The sequence below is a fragment of the Ambystoma mexicanum genome, chromosome 3p (assembly GCF_040938575.1).
Source record: "Ambystoma mexicanum isolate Mex_15411 chromosome 3p, UKY_AmexF1_1, whole genome shotgun sequence".
Taxonomy (NCBI): Eukaryota; Metazoa; Chordata; class Amphibia; order Caudata; family Ambystomatidae; genus Ambystoma; species Ambystoma mexicanum.
In genome coordinates, this window is record NC_090925.1 from 289,624,248 (window position 1) to 289,637,653 (window position 13,406).

At 47.9% G+C, this 13,406-nt stretch overlaps 1 protein-coding gene across 1 annotated transcript in view; it reads left to right on the forward strand.

Annotated features, from left to right (window-relative positions):
• Positions 1–11,614: 11,614 nt before the first annotated feature.
• Positions 11,615–13,406, forward strand: part of STIP1 (stress induced phosphoprotein 1) — an 812,376-nt gene continuing 810,584 nt past the window's right edge. Inside the window, exon 1 of the mRNA XM_069650819.1 lies at positions 11,615–11,879. Within this exon, the coding sequence (XP_069506920.1) occupies positions 11,871–11,879 (9 nt within the window). The 5' untranslated portion in view covers positions 11,615–11,870. The remainder of the gene's footprint in view (positions 11,880–13,406) is intronic.

Sequence of the window (13,406 nt, forward strand, 5' to 3'; positions counted from 1 at the left end):
GAAATAGTCCTTCTTCTTCTTTCTTTAGGTCTTTTTTTTTGTAGACATTGTCACGCTCCCGAAGAGAAGCTACAGTGTTAAGTTGTAAGACAACGTTACCAGTGGCCCCTTCCCCGAAAAGGGACTAATAGGGAAAAAGCCGTTCGGCACAAAAAAAAACAGGATAAATTCCGGAGCTGAGAAAACCCAAGCACCAGCAGGAAATGGAAGATGGGCTCTGCAGACTCGAATACAATAAGGAGCGGAGAGGAGCAAGACCTCTTGGACAACACTGTAGTGAGAACGATGCCTAAACACAGCACTGACAGAGAGAGAGCAGAAATCCGTGCAGGAAGTACACGGAAGTAGCCAGGTAAATAAAGACAGAGATAAGGGGGGAGAGAGAGAGTGACCACAGAACAGAATGAACGCGGGAGCAAATGCGCCGCAAAGGGCTGTGGAAGGCAGAGAAGCGAGAGAATGAAAGCAGAGTGAAAGAACAGAGAAAGGATACCCCGTGTGGGTAGAAAGTGAGAAAACTAGCACAGAAAACCAAAAGACGCTACAGGAGAGGGCAGAGACCCGGAACTGAAGCGGTTGCAACACGTAGCGTGCAGGTAGGGCGTGGCAGATGAGCCTCCCTGAACGCTACGAGAAAAACAACTATACCGCTGAAGTCCGTGCAGAAGAAACGTCGCGGCACCAATAATGGCCGCCACACAATCTGAACCGGGGCAACAGGCGCCACGAAGTAGGCCCAGAATGTATTACCCAGAAACCCCAGCAAAGTCCAAAATGTGGTGGAAAAAACACATTTTCCGCACATTTCACTCGGCTCACCCACCGAAACACGCTGCCAACAACACATGGCCTACCGTCCCACGTTCCCACAGGTGTCCTGATGAAAACGATACCTCACATGTGTGGGTGCACCTACCTGGGCACCAAGGGGAAAGCCTACAACATGGGTAACCCCAAGTCTTTCGGCATAGCATAATTTCAGGAATTCTGCTCATGGGCACACCCTACAGATTTGGGCCTAGGGTGTCCAAGCCACCAAGGAAAACAGGGAACCCCATGCATTTCCAGAAAAGAGGACATCTGTGGGAATCCACAGAGGTCTGACTTGTGCAAATCGGCCCAGAATTTATTACCCAGAGACCCCAGCAAAATACGAAATGTGGCAAAAAACCCCAGTTTTCCGCACATTTCACTCAGTTTATCCACCGAAACACGCCACCAACAACACATGGCATACCGTCCCGCGTTCCCACGGGTGTCCCGATGAAAACGGTACCTCACATGTGTGGGTGCACCTACCTGGGCACTAAGGGGAACGCCTAAAACACGGGTAACCCCAAGTCTTTCGGCACAGCATAATTTCAGGAATTCTGCTCATGCGCACACCCTACAGATTTGGGCCTAGGGTGTCCAAGCCACCAAGGAAAACAGGGAACTACATGCATTTCTGAAAAGAGGACACCCGTGGGAATCCGCAGAGGTCTGACTTGTACAAATCGGCCCAGAATTTATTACCCAGAAACTCTGGCAAAGTCTGAAATGTGGCAAAAAAAAACATTTTCCGTACATGTCACTCGGCTCACCCACTGAAACACGCTGCCAACAACACATGGCCTACCATCTAGCGTTCCCACAGGTGTCCCGATGAAAACGGTACCTTACATGTCTGGCTGCACCTACCTGGGTGCCATGGGGAAAGCCTAAAACACGGGTAACCCCAAGTCTTTCGGCACAGCATCCCCGTTTCTATGTCAGCTAACCATCCAGAGACATGTTGCAACTGTCCCGCCAAACAGTACAATTCAAAATGTGGGAGTCTCACCCCACCATCCTTGTAGTCTTTGCATAGAGTATTCAGGGCTATGCGGCGTCTCCCTGAGATCCATATGAACCCGCTATCACCGTGTTCAGTTCCTTAATAAATGACCTGGGTATAAGATATGGGACATTCATGAAGTGGTAGAGTAATTGGGGGAGGGCCACCATCATTAACAGGGCAATCCTTCCCACTACCGAGAGGGATGATTTTTCCCACAACTTAATTGAGTTCACCAGCCCACTTCTTGCTCTTAGAGAATTTTCCCGATGAGTCGTCCCCATGTGTTAACTTGCCATTGTAACCCTAGATTCGGGAGCCGTGAGGTCTCTCTCCACTCACACCCATCCCGCCAACGGAAATAAGCACAATTTTGATCTGCTGACCGCAATCCCTGATAGCTTCGTGAAGTTATCTAGTACCTCCAGGTAAGATTCCAAGTCTTCTTCCGGGCTCCGGACGTACAGCAACATGTCATCTGCATATAGTGACAGAACATGGTGAACTACATCTACCAGGAGGCCTGTGTCTCTGAACTCCTTTCTTAAAAACACTGCTAGTGGCTTAAAGGTTAATATGTATAACATGGAGGACAAAGGGCATCCCTGCTTGGTACCTCTCCAGAGGGGAAAATGCACCGACAGGTGTCTGCCCGTGTGTACTCTCGCCAATGGGCTACAGTAAAGCCTCTTGATCCATTTCATAAATCTTTCTCCAATGCCAAACCTTCTCAGGGAGGTTAATAACCATTCCCATTTAACCGAGTCAAACGCTTTAATTGCATCTAATGCCACTACAGCGCACCCCTTTTTCCCAGTGTCTCATTCGTTCTATGATTGCATGGAGTCTCCTAAGGTTTTCCGATGTCGCCCTACCAGGGACATACCTTGTCTGGTCAGGGTGAATCAGCTGCCCTATCTTTTTCTAAGTCTGGTCGCCAAAACCGTCATGAGTATCTTTGTGTCCTGATTGATCAGGGATATTGGGCGGTATGACTCACAGTGTTTTCCCTCTTTTCCAGGCTTTAGTATTTGGGATTATAATGGACTCCTCCATTCTCTTAGGCAGGCTGCATCTTCATACTCTCCTTTAAAGGTCTGTAGTAACTTCGGGGGCTAGTTCCTCCACAAATTCTTTATAAACTCTGCTGGCAGGCTGTCCACGTGCGGCATCTTGCCATGGGTAATGTGGCAATAGCCTCTTTCACTTCCTCCAACGTGAGTGGGACTTCTAGCTCTTCTGCCTGCTCTATGGTTAGGGTTGGTAGGCCTATGTCTGCCAGTGTTTCGGCAATATCCTAACGTATGGTGTCTTCTCTTTCTTCGTATAGCACCTCATAAAATCTCTAAAAGGCGTTATTAATCTCACTTTGCGACTACCATAATTCCCCACACTCATCTTCTATTTCAGTGATCTCCTCTTGGCCGTCAGGGCTCCTGCACAGCCACGCAAACATCCTGCCCAGCTTGGCCCCTTGCCTGTGTAACTGCTCTGTATATCTAGCATAGTTGTACCTATCTAGTCTTTCCCAGTGTTCCAGGCACTCCTGCCTTAATTTGATAAGGTTTTACTCAGACTTCTCACTCCCGGGGGGTTGTTTTCCTGTAATTTAATTTTCTCTTCTGTGCTTGCCAGGTCTTGTTCTATTTATTTTCTGACCCCTCCCGTCTTGGTCATAGCAGTTCCCCTTACCACCACTTTGAAGGCGTCCCATAGGGTCCCTTTGCTGTTTACGCTCCCCTCAATGATGGTGAAGTATTCTTCTATTTGTTGTGCCACGCCTTCTCGTAACGGTCCATCCCGCAGGGTCTCAGCACTCAGTCTCCACGTGGGTGTTGGGGCCGGTTTATTGCTCAATACCCATTCTACGAGCAGAGGGGAGTGATCCAATAGTGTTGCTTGAGCCCTATGGGGCGCCCATGCCTAATAATGACAATACCAATTATTCTGTGCATGCGCTTGATATGCCCATGCATAATGTTGATACTGCACTGTATTCTTTGCCTGAGCCCTCTGACGTGCACATCCTTTCACTGTCCGCTTGTATTGATAACTCCATGCCAGGGCCATTCACCTCACCTACCCTGCTACCTGCTTCCACACCCCCATGAATCCACACTCTGAGCTGTGCTCTGGTCAACGCACGCTCTGTACCTGCCCATGCCCTTGACATAAATTACCTCATCATCAAGGATAACCTCGACCTCCTTATAATTACAGAAACCTGGCTGAACAAAGGCTCAGGCCCGGCACTATCTCTCGCCATCATTACAGGGTACACTATTTTCAGAAAAGACCGTTCCTCCCAGAGAGGCTGGGGAGTGGCCCTTATTGCCAGGGAAACCCTTGCTATCAGAGAGGCTGAAGGTCAACTTGGCCAGAACTGTGATTACCTCCAACTAAAAATCAATGTCTCCCACAATTGCACCATTACTATGCATATTGTTTATAGACCTCCAGGGCCTAGCACAGACTTTCAGGACACCCTCGTCCTCTCGTTGTCTGACAACATTTAAAAGACGTCCCAAGTCATACTCCTGGGCGATCTAAACCACTACATTCAATTCAAACTCTACACAAAAAAAGGGCCCCTTTGGCCCAACACCCCATGTCCAGCAACCTTCGCAAGAAGCTCACGCCAAATGACAGCAGAAAACATAGCACTGTTTCTACGTGTGCCTGCCCTGCAGGCCCCATTTTCTAAAAACCCAGAAACCCTAGCCAACACCTTTAAACAGATCGTCACCCAAGCTGTTGACGCCATTGCTCCACTCGCCCTTAAAAAAGATATGCTTGACCATCGCTCTGATAAGAGGCTTGCCCTCTCCGCATGGAAAGCTAAACCCTCTGAAGCCACTAGAAGCGCCTTCAAAGCCATTTCCATAACATACAAAGCCAACATCACCCGAGCTAAAGCCATATCCTTCAACTCAAGGATTGATGACGCCAAATCAGGGTCCAAAGAAATCTTCGCCATCTTTAGGGAGCTGGAAAAACCATCCACTCCTCCACCCTCTCTTCTCAAGGACGAAAGCTGGTGCAACAGTATTCAGTCTGCCATGTTAGACAAGCTCAATTCTCTAAAAACCAAAATTTGCGGCCATAAAAAACGCTTAACCTTCTCATAGCTAACCTACACAAGAAATCGCCCACGCCCACCAAGGCTAAGTCCTCCCTACCTTTTGCTCAAATCCATCAAAACCTCAAACTGCAAGGAGGATGCTTGCTCAGTCCAACTCATCAAAGACTCAGCACACATCCTAGCACTCTTCCTAACTGCATTCATTAACTCCTCTTTCCAGGCTGGCCACGTTCCAACTGGACTCAAGGAAGCGTGGGTATGCCCACTCCTTAAAAAACTGTCCCTTGACCCAACGGTCCCAGGGAACTATAGGCTCATTACCACCGTCCCATTCTTACTTAAAATCCTAGACAAAGAAGCTTACCTGCAAGTCCAAAAATTCCTTGACGATAACCGTCTCCTCGGCCTGCAGCAATCTGGCTTCCGCCCACGACATGGCACCGAAACGGCTCTCCTAGACTTAAAGAATCAAATGGACGATCTTAGAGACACAGGCAAACCTGTGCGCCATCTGCTCCTGGACCTTTCCACAGCCTTTGACCTAGTGGATCACAACACCTTGTGTCGCCATCTAGCAACTGAGGCCAACTTCTCCCCTAAAGCGTGTGACTGGATAACCTTTCTCCAAGAGAGGGCCATGAAAGTCTTCTCTGACTCAGCCTGTGCTACCCCTAGCCACATCAAATGTGGAGTTCCACAGGGCTCCTGTATCGCGCCCACGCTAAACAACCTCTTCACGAGGCCTTTGTTCAGCATCCTTGACTGTTTGTGCATATCGTATACCAATTATGCGGATGACACACAGGTGCTTATCCCACTCACTGGGGACTAAGAAGCAGATATGAACACGCTCAGCACCATTTACTCTACTATCCAATCCTGGATGGCAGACAACTGGCTTTGCCTCAACAGTGACAAAACTGAACTTCTGCTCACTGGGTCACCCACCACCCTGGGCAACCTTGATCAGAAGTACATATCCTTTTCTATTGATAATATTCCCATCAAGGTCTCCAACAACTTTAAGACACTTGGAGTCTACTTAGATTCTGATCTGACCATGGACAGACAGGTCAATGGCATCGCCTCCTCGTCAGCCTATAACTCTAAAGTTCTTAACGCAGCCAGACCCTTCCTATCACGTCAGAATTGCCTCTCCATTGCTAGGGCAATAATTGGATTGAGGCTGGATTATTGTAATGCCCTTCTCGTAAGGGAGCTCTTGCAAAAATCTTGCCAAACTCCTACTGGTTCAAAACAACGCCCTCAGGGCAGCTACAGGAACCTCAAGAAAAGATCACATCTCTGAAGTGAGAAGGCAGGCCCACTGGCTCCAGGTCAAAGAGAGAATGGTGTTCAAAACCCTTGCCCTCACTCACAAATGCCTCCATGAACTTGCACCCCGTACTTGGCTCAAAGAATCACCATGCACACCACCACCCATTGGAATGCACTCCCCACTCACCTAGGAATGATAAGAGTCTCACCAAGCATTCTGCAAAGCAATCAAAACCAAGCTTTTTGTCTGAAAGTAAAATTTTAATGATCACCATGTATAATAACGTCATTGTATTAACTATCTGTATGTAACTCTGACCATACCTGTATTGCATGTAGCTTGTACCTGTAACCAAGAGACCTTTGGTCACCCGTTAACATATGAATCAAATATTCCTACAAGTTTCTTATAACAGCGTCTCGATGCCTCCGGGCTGCAAGTGCGCTATACAAATGTGAATAAATAAATAAATATGAGGCTATTACAAACTCCCCAAGCTGGTTTAGACCAGTAAAAACATACTCAATATGTGTGTAGACTTTGTGTACACTTGAATAGTAAGAGAACTCTCTCTTCGGTCCCATTAGTCAACTCCATATATCCTGCAATTCAAAGTATTTAACAATGTCCTAAGGTCCCTCGCGGGTGGTGAGGGGGTTTACCTTTATCTCACATGACCTGTCCAATGTCGGGTTTAAGGTGCAATTAAAATCCACCCACCCCAAATCTGTCATCCCCTGGTAGGGGGCCAACCTTTTGTACAGCGAGCTGAACTCTCAGCTGTACTCCTGCCCTCATTGCTGGTCCTCCCTCTGTGCCTCTGTTCCTCACTTCACAGCTGTCTCACACCGCAGGGAGCACAGTGGAGACCCGGGTCTTGTATTCACTGCTGCTGTGCACTGCAGGTCTTCTTCTCCGGTGCTCTCCGTCATCCCGTGTTAGCCTCGGGTGGCGGTCGCCATCTTGGGGGTTGTTTGCGCCTTCTTCTCTCCCTCACTCAGCCCAGTGGCAAGTTCAGTACATACGCTGCAACAGGATGGGGGTGCTTCTCCTAGTCTCCTGGTGTTCCGCACTTGCTGCGCGACCAAACTGGCCACTTATTTTCGCTTTAGGAGTGTTAAGGAAGCTTGTCAATGTCGGATCGTTATGGGAGCTCAGAGCCTGCACGTCCTTCTTACATCGCTGCTGGCCCCGCCCCAAGGCCAGCACAGTTGATCCCAAACAGACTGCTAGATCACCCTACGCTGGGAGTATTTTAGTCCCTCTGGAGAAAGAACAGCGGCAATCAGCACCCTTCATCTTGGCCATCGCCCGCATCCTCAGTTTGGGTTCACCCTCTGGACTTTGCACGGCATGGCTTCAGGCAAACACAGGAATGGTCCAATAGGGGTTTGGAAAGAGTGGGGCAGCTGTTCGTGCAGGGGTCTTTCATAGAATATGATGTGCTCCGGGAAGTCTTGGGCTGGGAGCCCATACCGGTCTTCGAATTTATGCGACTTAAGGGAATGTTGACGGACAAAAAATGGGTGGATAACTTAGCTAGAAGACCTGACCCCTTTGAGACCATTATAGCTACCACCACAAGTAGAAAAGGGATACCTTTGAAAATGTATAATGTTCTAATTATCTCTCATTTGGAGAATAAACAGAATTGTAAGACCCCTTGGCATAACCTGGTGGCAAAGGAAATACTGGAGATTTGGAGGAGAGTTTTTTCAGCTTCCTTCCATGACAACCTTTTCACCGCAGCTATTGAGAACAATGTTAAGATGTTGCATGCTTGGCATATAGACCCTGTTAAACTCTCGTTTCATGCTGCTTTCCCTTTGTGTCCAAGGGCATGTGGTCAAATTGGCTGCCAATTTCATATGTGGTGGTTTGGCCCAAAAATACAGTCTTAGTGCGGAGAGGTCTTCAGTTGGATTAACGAACTAAGTAGGATTGATTGGGCAACAGACACCCTGCAGCTGTTATTGGGTATTCCCCCTACGGGTAGTGAGGACTACAGGCTCCCGAGGATATGTGGGGTACTGTTGAGGGTAGGCAGAATAGCAGTATCCCAGAAATGGCAAGCTCTGGACGCCCCAAGGAGGGAGGAGTGGGAGCATAAACTTCGAGATATGTATATAACTGAAAAGCTCATTACAATAGTTAATGATCACATGGGGTCATTTCAGGAAGATTGGGGGCCATTGATTAGGAAGTGGGAACTTGGCATTGTAGGTGAGGAATCCATAGGGGATCCCGGAAGAATGGTGAATAAGAGGCACTGTGGATGAATGGGGTGTAGGTATGGAATGGTCTTGTGGACCAGGTCAAATTGGCGGGTTTGTACCATTCTCATGGGATGCACAGTGGGATGAGGGAGGACTGCACCTACCTCTACTTCAGTCACAGGACTGGCAGGACCCATACAGTGTGACCTTGAATGTTTACTGCTGCTAAGAACTCCATGCCATTGTACATCTTGATGATTTGATTTTATGATCACTCTTTTGTTTTCTTTTCAGTGATTTCGGGGAGTGGGGCGTTATGATGGAATGTTGAGCTTTTTGTGAATGTTGCTGAAACTTTAATGAATCTTAAAAAAAGGAAATAGGTCTGTGGTTTGCTGGACAGGGCCAAGGGAGGTTTTTTTGAGGAGGGGTTTAAAATGTGATGTCTTGAATGCTGCTGGGAATATGCCTGAGGTGAGGGATAAGTTAACGATAGATCTCATGATGCTGCCTGCAAAGGTTGATGAAAAGATATCTTTGAGGAGGACATGTATCTCCAGGGGATCCAGATGGGCAGCTGCCAGCAAGTAGCTTCAGCAATTCGGGTCGAATGATGGGAGAGAATGAGGTGAAGATAGGGGGTAGGTGGGAGGTTTAGTAGGGCCAGGCTGGGGTGCAGGTGATCGAGGCGGGAGCGCTGCTAGTTTGGCACGGATGGTGCAGTTTCTTTATACAGAAATGTTGAGGAAGTGGTCCGAGAGGGCATCACAAAGTGCTTAGGAGCTGAGGTGGTGGGTGGGAGGTTCAGATCTACGTGATCCGACCGCGGCTGATTTGCCCATGGCCGGAAAGTTTGCATGAGAAAGGAGCGAACCACCAAAAGTTTGCACCTTTCTCATGCGAACACACGTACATACCCACACCCCCACCCCCACCCTAAACACACATCCACCCACACCCCCAACATAAACAAACCCCACTTACCTTTTTCTTCACGCGGAGTCCCTGCGGTGCCAGTTCCCTTTCACTTCTGTGATCGGGAACCGGTGCTGCAGAGTCCTTTTCTTTTTATTTTACGGGGACTGCAGGGGTTTCCCCCACAACCCCCGCTCACTACACTACGAAGTATGGTGAGCGGGGTGTTGCGGGGGACAACCCGCAGCCCACGTTTATTTTGTCTTTTCGGGGGTGGGCTGCAGGGTTGTCCCCCGCAACACCCCACTCACTATACCACACAGTATAGTGAGCGGGGGCTGTGGGGGAAACCCCTGCAGCCCCAGAGTCTTTTTTTTATAACTTACCTGCAATGCTACCATCAAAGGTTCAAACTTTTGGTGTTCGAACCTTTGGTGGTTGCATTTTTAGACCTTTTTGTACGTGCGACCATTTAGATACGGTCAAAACGTACAATACCGGAGGTTCAGCCAGTGGCCTTGCATTCTGAGAAGATCTTGTGGAGTTCCTTGCTGCGGTTACGGGCGTTAAGAGATTCTGTTCCCATAGAATATTTTTGGCCTTCCGGATTTCTGCCTTGCATACTTTGATCTGATTGGAGTAAGCTGCTCTATTTTGGGAAGATGGGTCGGCCCACCATCTGAGTTCCAGGGTGTGGTTGAGTGTTTTGAAAGAAGGGGGGAAACAATCTGCGGGGGGGGGGAAGGACCTTGTCTATGGGAAGATATGGAAGGGGTCATCTACCTTGTCATGCTAGGACCCGTCACAAGAAAACGTCTAATGTTGCTGGGCTGCAGATAGCTTTTAGCAATACCCTTGCTCACGACGGCTGGTCACGTCCTTCTGCCCATCTTTGTGGGACGCATAGAATGCCAGCACGTGCTTATACGTGGGGAGCGGAGACAACATATCCCAGCTGCTATAGGACATGTAGTACTTTTCCATGTCATCATTGTGCATGCAGCAACAACAAAACATGCTACCCACACGAAGGAGTCCCATGGGGGAAATTTCCAGTTACTGTAGGCCAGTCCACCACTGATAAAACCAATGGAGCATGCACACATAAAAATAGCAAAACTTTGGAAAGAAATCATTACGAGTAGCAAGAAGAGACAGGTGTCCAATTCCCAGCAGGTTTTGCGCTTAAAATACATACAGATGCGCCTTATAGTTTTCAACTCAAAACTACTCCTGAACATGGAACCGTATAAACAAAATAACGTAGGAGCTTGGCTATTTCCAAAGAAAAATAACTATTTTAGCTCCCCCGTCAAAATAACAAAGTACCCACACGATTAAGACTGAGCCCAACCGATCTACGAATGCTTCCTGAAAGTGAATGCACGAGTTAGGACAAAAAGGGCAAGATCTCCTTCCCATCCCTCAATGGACCCTTTCGGCAGAGCACTCTTCACGCCCATAAGGAGTGGACTCGGCGAGAAAATTCCAGACGAGTCAAGCAGCAAGCCAATGGGCGTTGCACTACGCAACGACTATACCCGCCCTCCCTCCAGAAATACAACCAATGCTGAGCGTGCAGGAAGACCAGGAAAGAGTAAAACAAACTTATATAATCGAGTCGTCTCCGAAATTAGTCAGCCTCTGTTTAGAGCCAATAAGAACAGCTGTAATGGGCGAAAGATAGTTTTACAGTTCGAAACAGCGAGAGTCCCATAAATAATGTTGCACCACAATAAGAGTTAATTAGGACACAGTTTGTTCACACGTATGTAAAAGGATATATTCATCTATTAAAAAGGTTATATTGTTAAACCGTTTTTTCAACTTACTACTAAAGCTGGGCTCTCTGTTTGCCACTTGGAGAATCCACCCCTACCATTTGTTTTACTGGTGAGGGCTGACAAAGCTCCCTTTAATAATGGCCACCTTATGCGCCATATTTTCTTAAACCTTCTTGCTGAGGTCGACTGCTAACGTAGTTATGGAAGATGAAGCAGAGGTTGAGTACAGAAATATACCGTTAGAAAAAGGCCGCCTGCACGCAATAAAAGTACCAAATAAACTTGCATTTTGGCCTATCGACATGAATTGGAACGGTGTGTATTTTAAAAAAGAATGGAAACCATATATGGAGAAAAAAACAGTATTACGTTGAAAAAGCGAGTCAATTACATTAATTTAAAGGGTACATTCGTATGTCATAGGCCGGATACTCTTGCCATATTAAGTACTGAAATTATAGCAAATATCTACAGTTTGATCTTTGAAGTTAGTTAAAACGATCAACTCCAAGGTGGCCGCCGTAAGTAGAAAGAGTGTAGCTTTGCCCTCCCTTCATGTTCTGGAGGAAGTGCCAGTCAGTCCCTTGAAGGCGGATCCGTTAGTGACCGGCCTCTGCAACCTATCAGCACCGCTAGTGAGTTGACTGCTGCGAGTAGTATCCAATAGCCGAAAAGCAGAGGGAAGAGCTGTCATCTTCTAGTAACTTCGAGAAGGCGCGTGGAGGGGTGAAGTAAAGCGGCGGCAGAGGCAGGCGGCAGACCAGAGAGAGGAAGCAACATGGAGAAGGTGAGAGCGGTGCATGGGTGGAATCTCGCGCAAGCTGCAAGTTGGTGTTAACAGGACCGAGTCCTGCTGAGGAGATACAATAACAGCGAAATAGTCGCAGCTAGCCTTTTCTGGCATTTCGTACGGGAGGGGTTGCCGCACGTGCCGGTATAGTGGTGTATCTCGCAGGAAGGGGCTGTAGCACGAGGGGAGGAAGGGAAGGGGGCTGAGCAGCGGTATTACACGAGGTGGGCTATAACGTCGTGTGTGCTTTGTTCACTTCACACTATATATCTTGTCAGTTGTGCTACAAATGATGTGTGCAATACTAGTGCAGCTCATGTTATTTCTCTGACTTCATCTTTTTTGTATCATTTTATTTATTTAGTTTTGCCCGGCACAGAAAGCTGCCACGCGAAATAAAGATAGAGAGATGACAGGCGGGGCACAAAGCCTGTGGGAGCTGTTTAGTTATTTACCCAGCTATTGACTTACTCAGGCCGTGCTAGTACATATGGACTATCCACCCAAGTATCTGCCCTTACACACCCCCGCGGGATTTGTTTGAACTGGCCCAACAGTAACATCAAACTTTTTGTTCTGTAGGGGGGGGGGGGGTCTGTCGTGTTATTCACACGTGCCACTGGTGCAATAAACATGTCTTAAGCAAGTGTATTAATTTATTACATTTGTATAGCGCACAGCAGCCCTTGGCCATCGAGGCGCTGTTACTTGCAAAGATCTTAGTTACAGGGTGGGAGCAGCAGAAGTGGCTATATTTGCATACAATTGTACATTGGTGTGCATACATACATGGTACATTTGTGAGGTTTATCGGATAGCTGGTGGTCGTGGTGTACGTCAAGTGAAGAGCACTGTTTTCATGGTTTTGTGGAAAGCCATCAGAGATGTCTCGCCTCGGAGGGTGGGAGGTAGGGCATTCCAGTGCGAGGCAAGGGAAGCTGGTGCCACCTGCTTTGCATCCCCTTACCATGGGCACACAAAGCATGTTGGCGTAGGGTGTTCTGGTTGGTCTTGCAGATGTGGAAGAGTGGATCCTTTGCGAAAGGTAGCCTGGTGCGGAGAGGTGGATGCACTTGTGAGTCAGTGTCAGGGTTTTGAATATGATGTCTTTTATTGGGAGCCAGTGAGCTGTTTTCCTGGCGGCCGTAATGTGCTCTCTCTCTCTTGGATGTGCCTTGGGCTGCTTGGAGCGTGTTCTGGATGACCTGTAGTCTATCCAGGTTTTTTGTAGATGTCCCTAGGAAGAGTACATTGCAGTAGTCTAGCCTAGAGCCCATGATGGCTCTAGCTATGTTGGTGCAGTTTTCTTTGGAGAGAAATGGCCTGGCTGCGTCAATTAGTTTGGCACGGTAGGCTGCAGAGAAAGCAATGGTACTGTCTTGTCTATTCATGGACAGGTTAGAGTCCAGGTAGACTCTTAGGGTTTTGACGGAGTCTGAGACATTGATTTTAATGGAATCAATGGTGAAGTGGCTAAACTGTGTGTTAAGCCTGAATGGTGTTCTAGAGTAGTGAAGTCTTTCT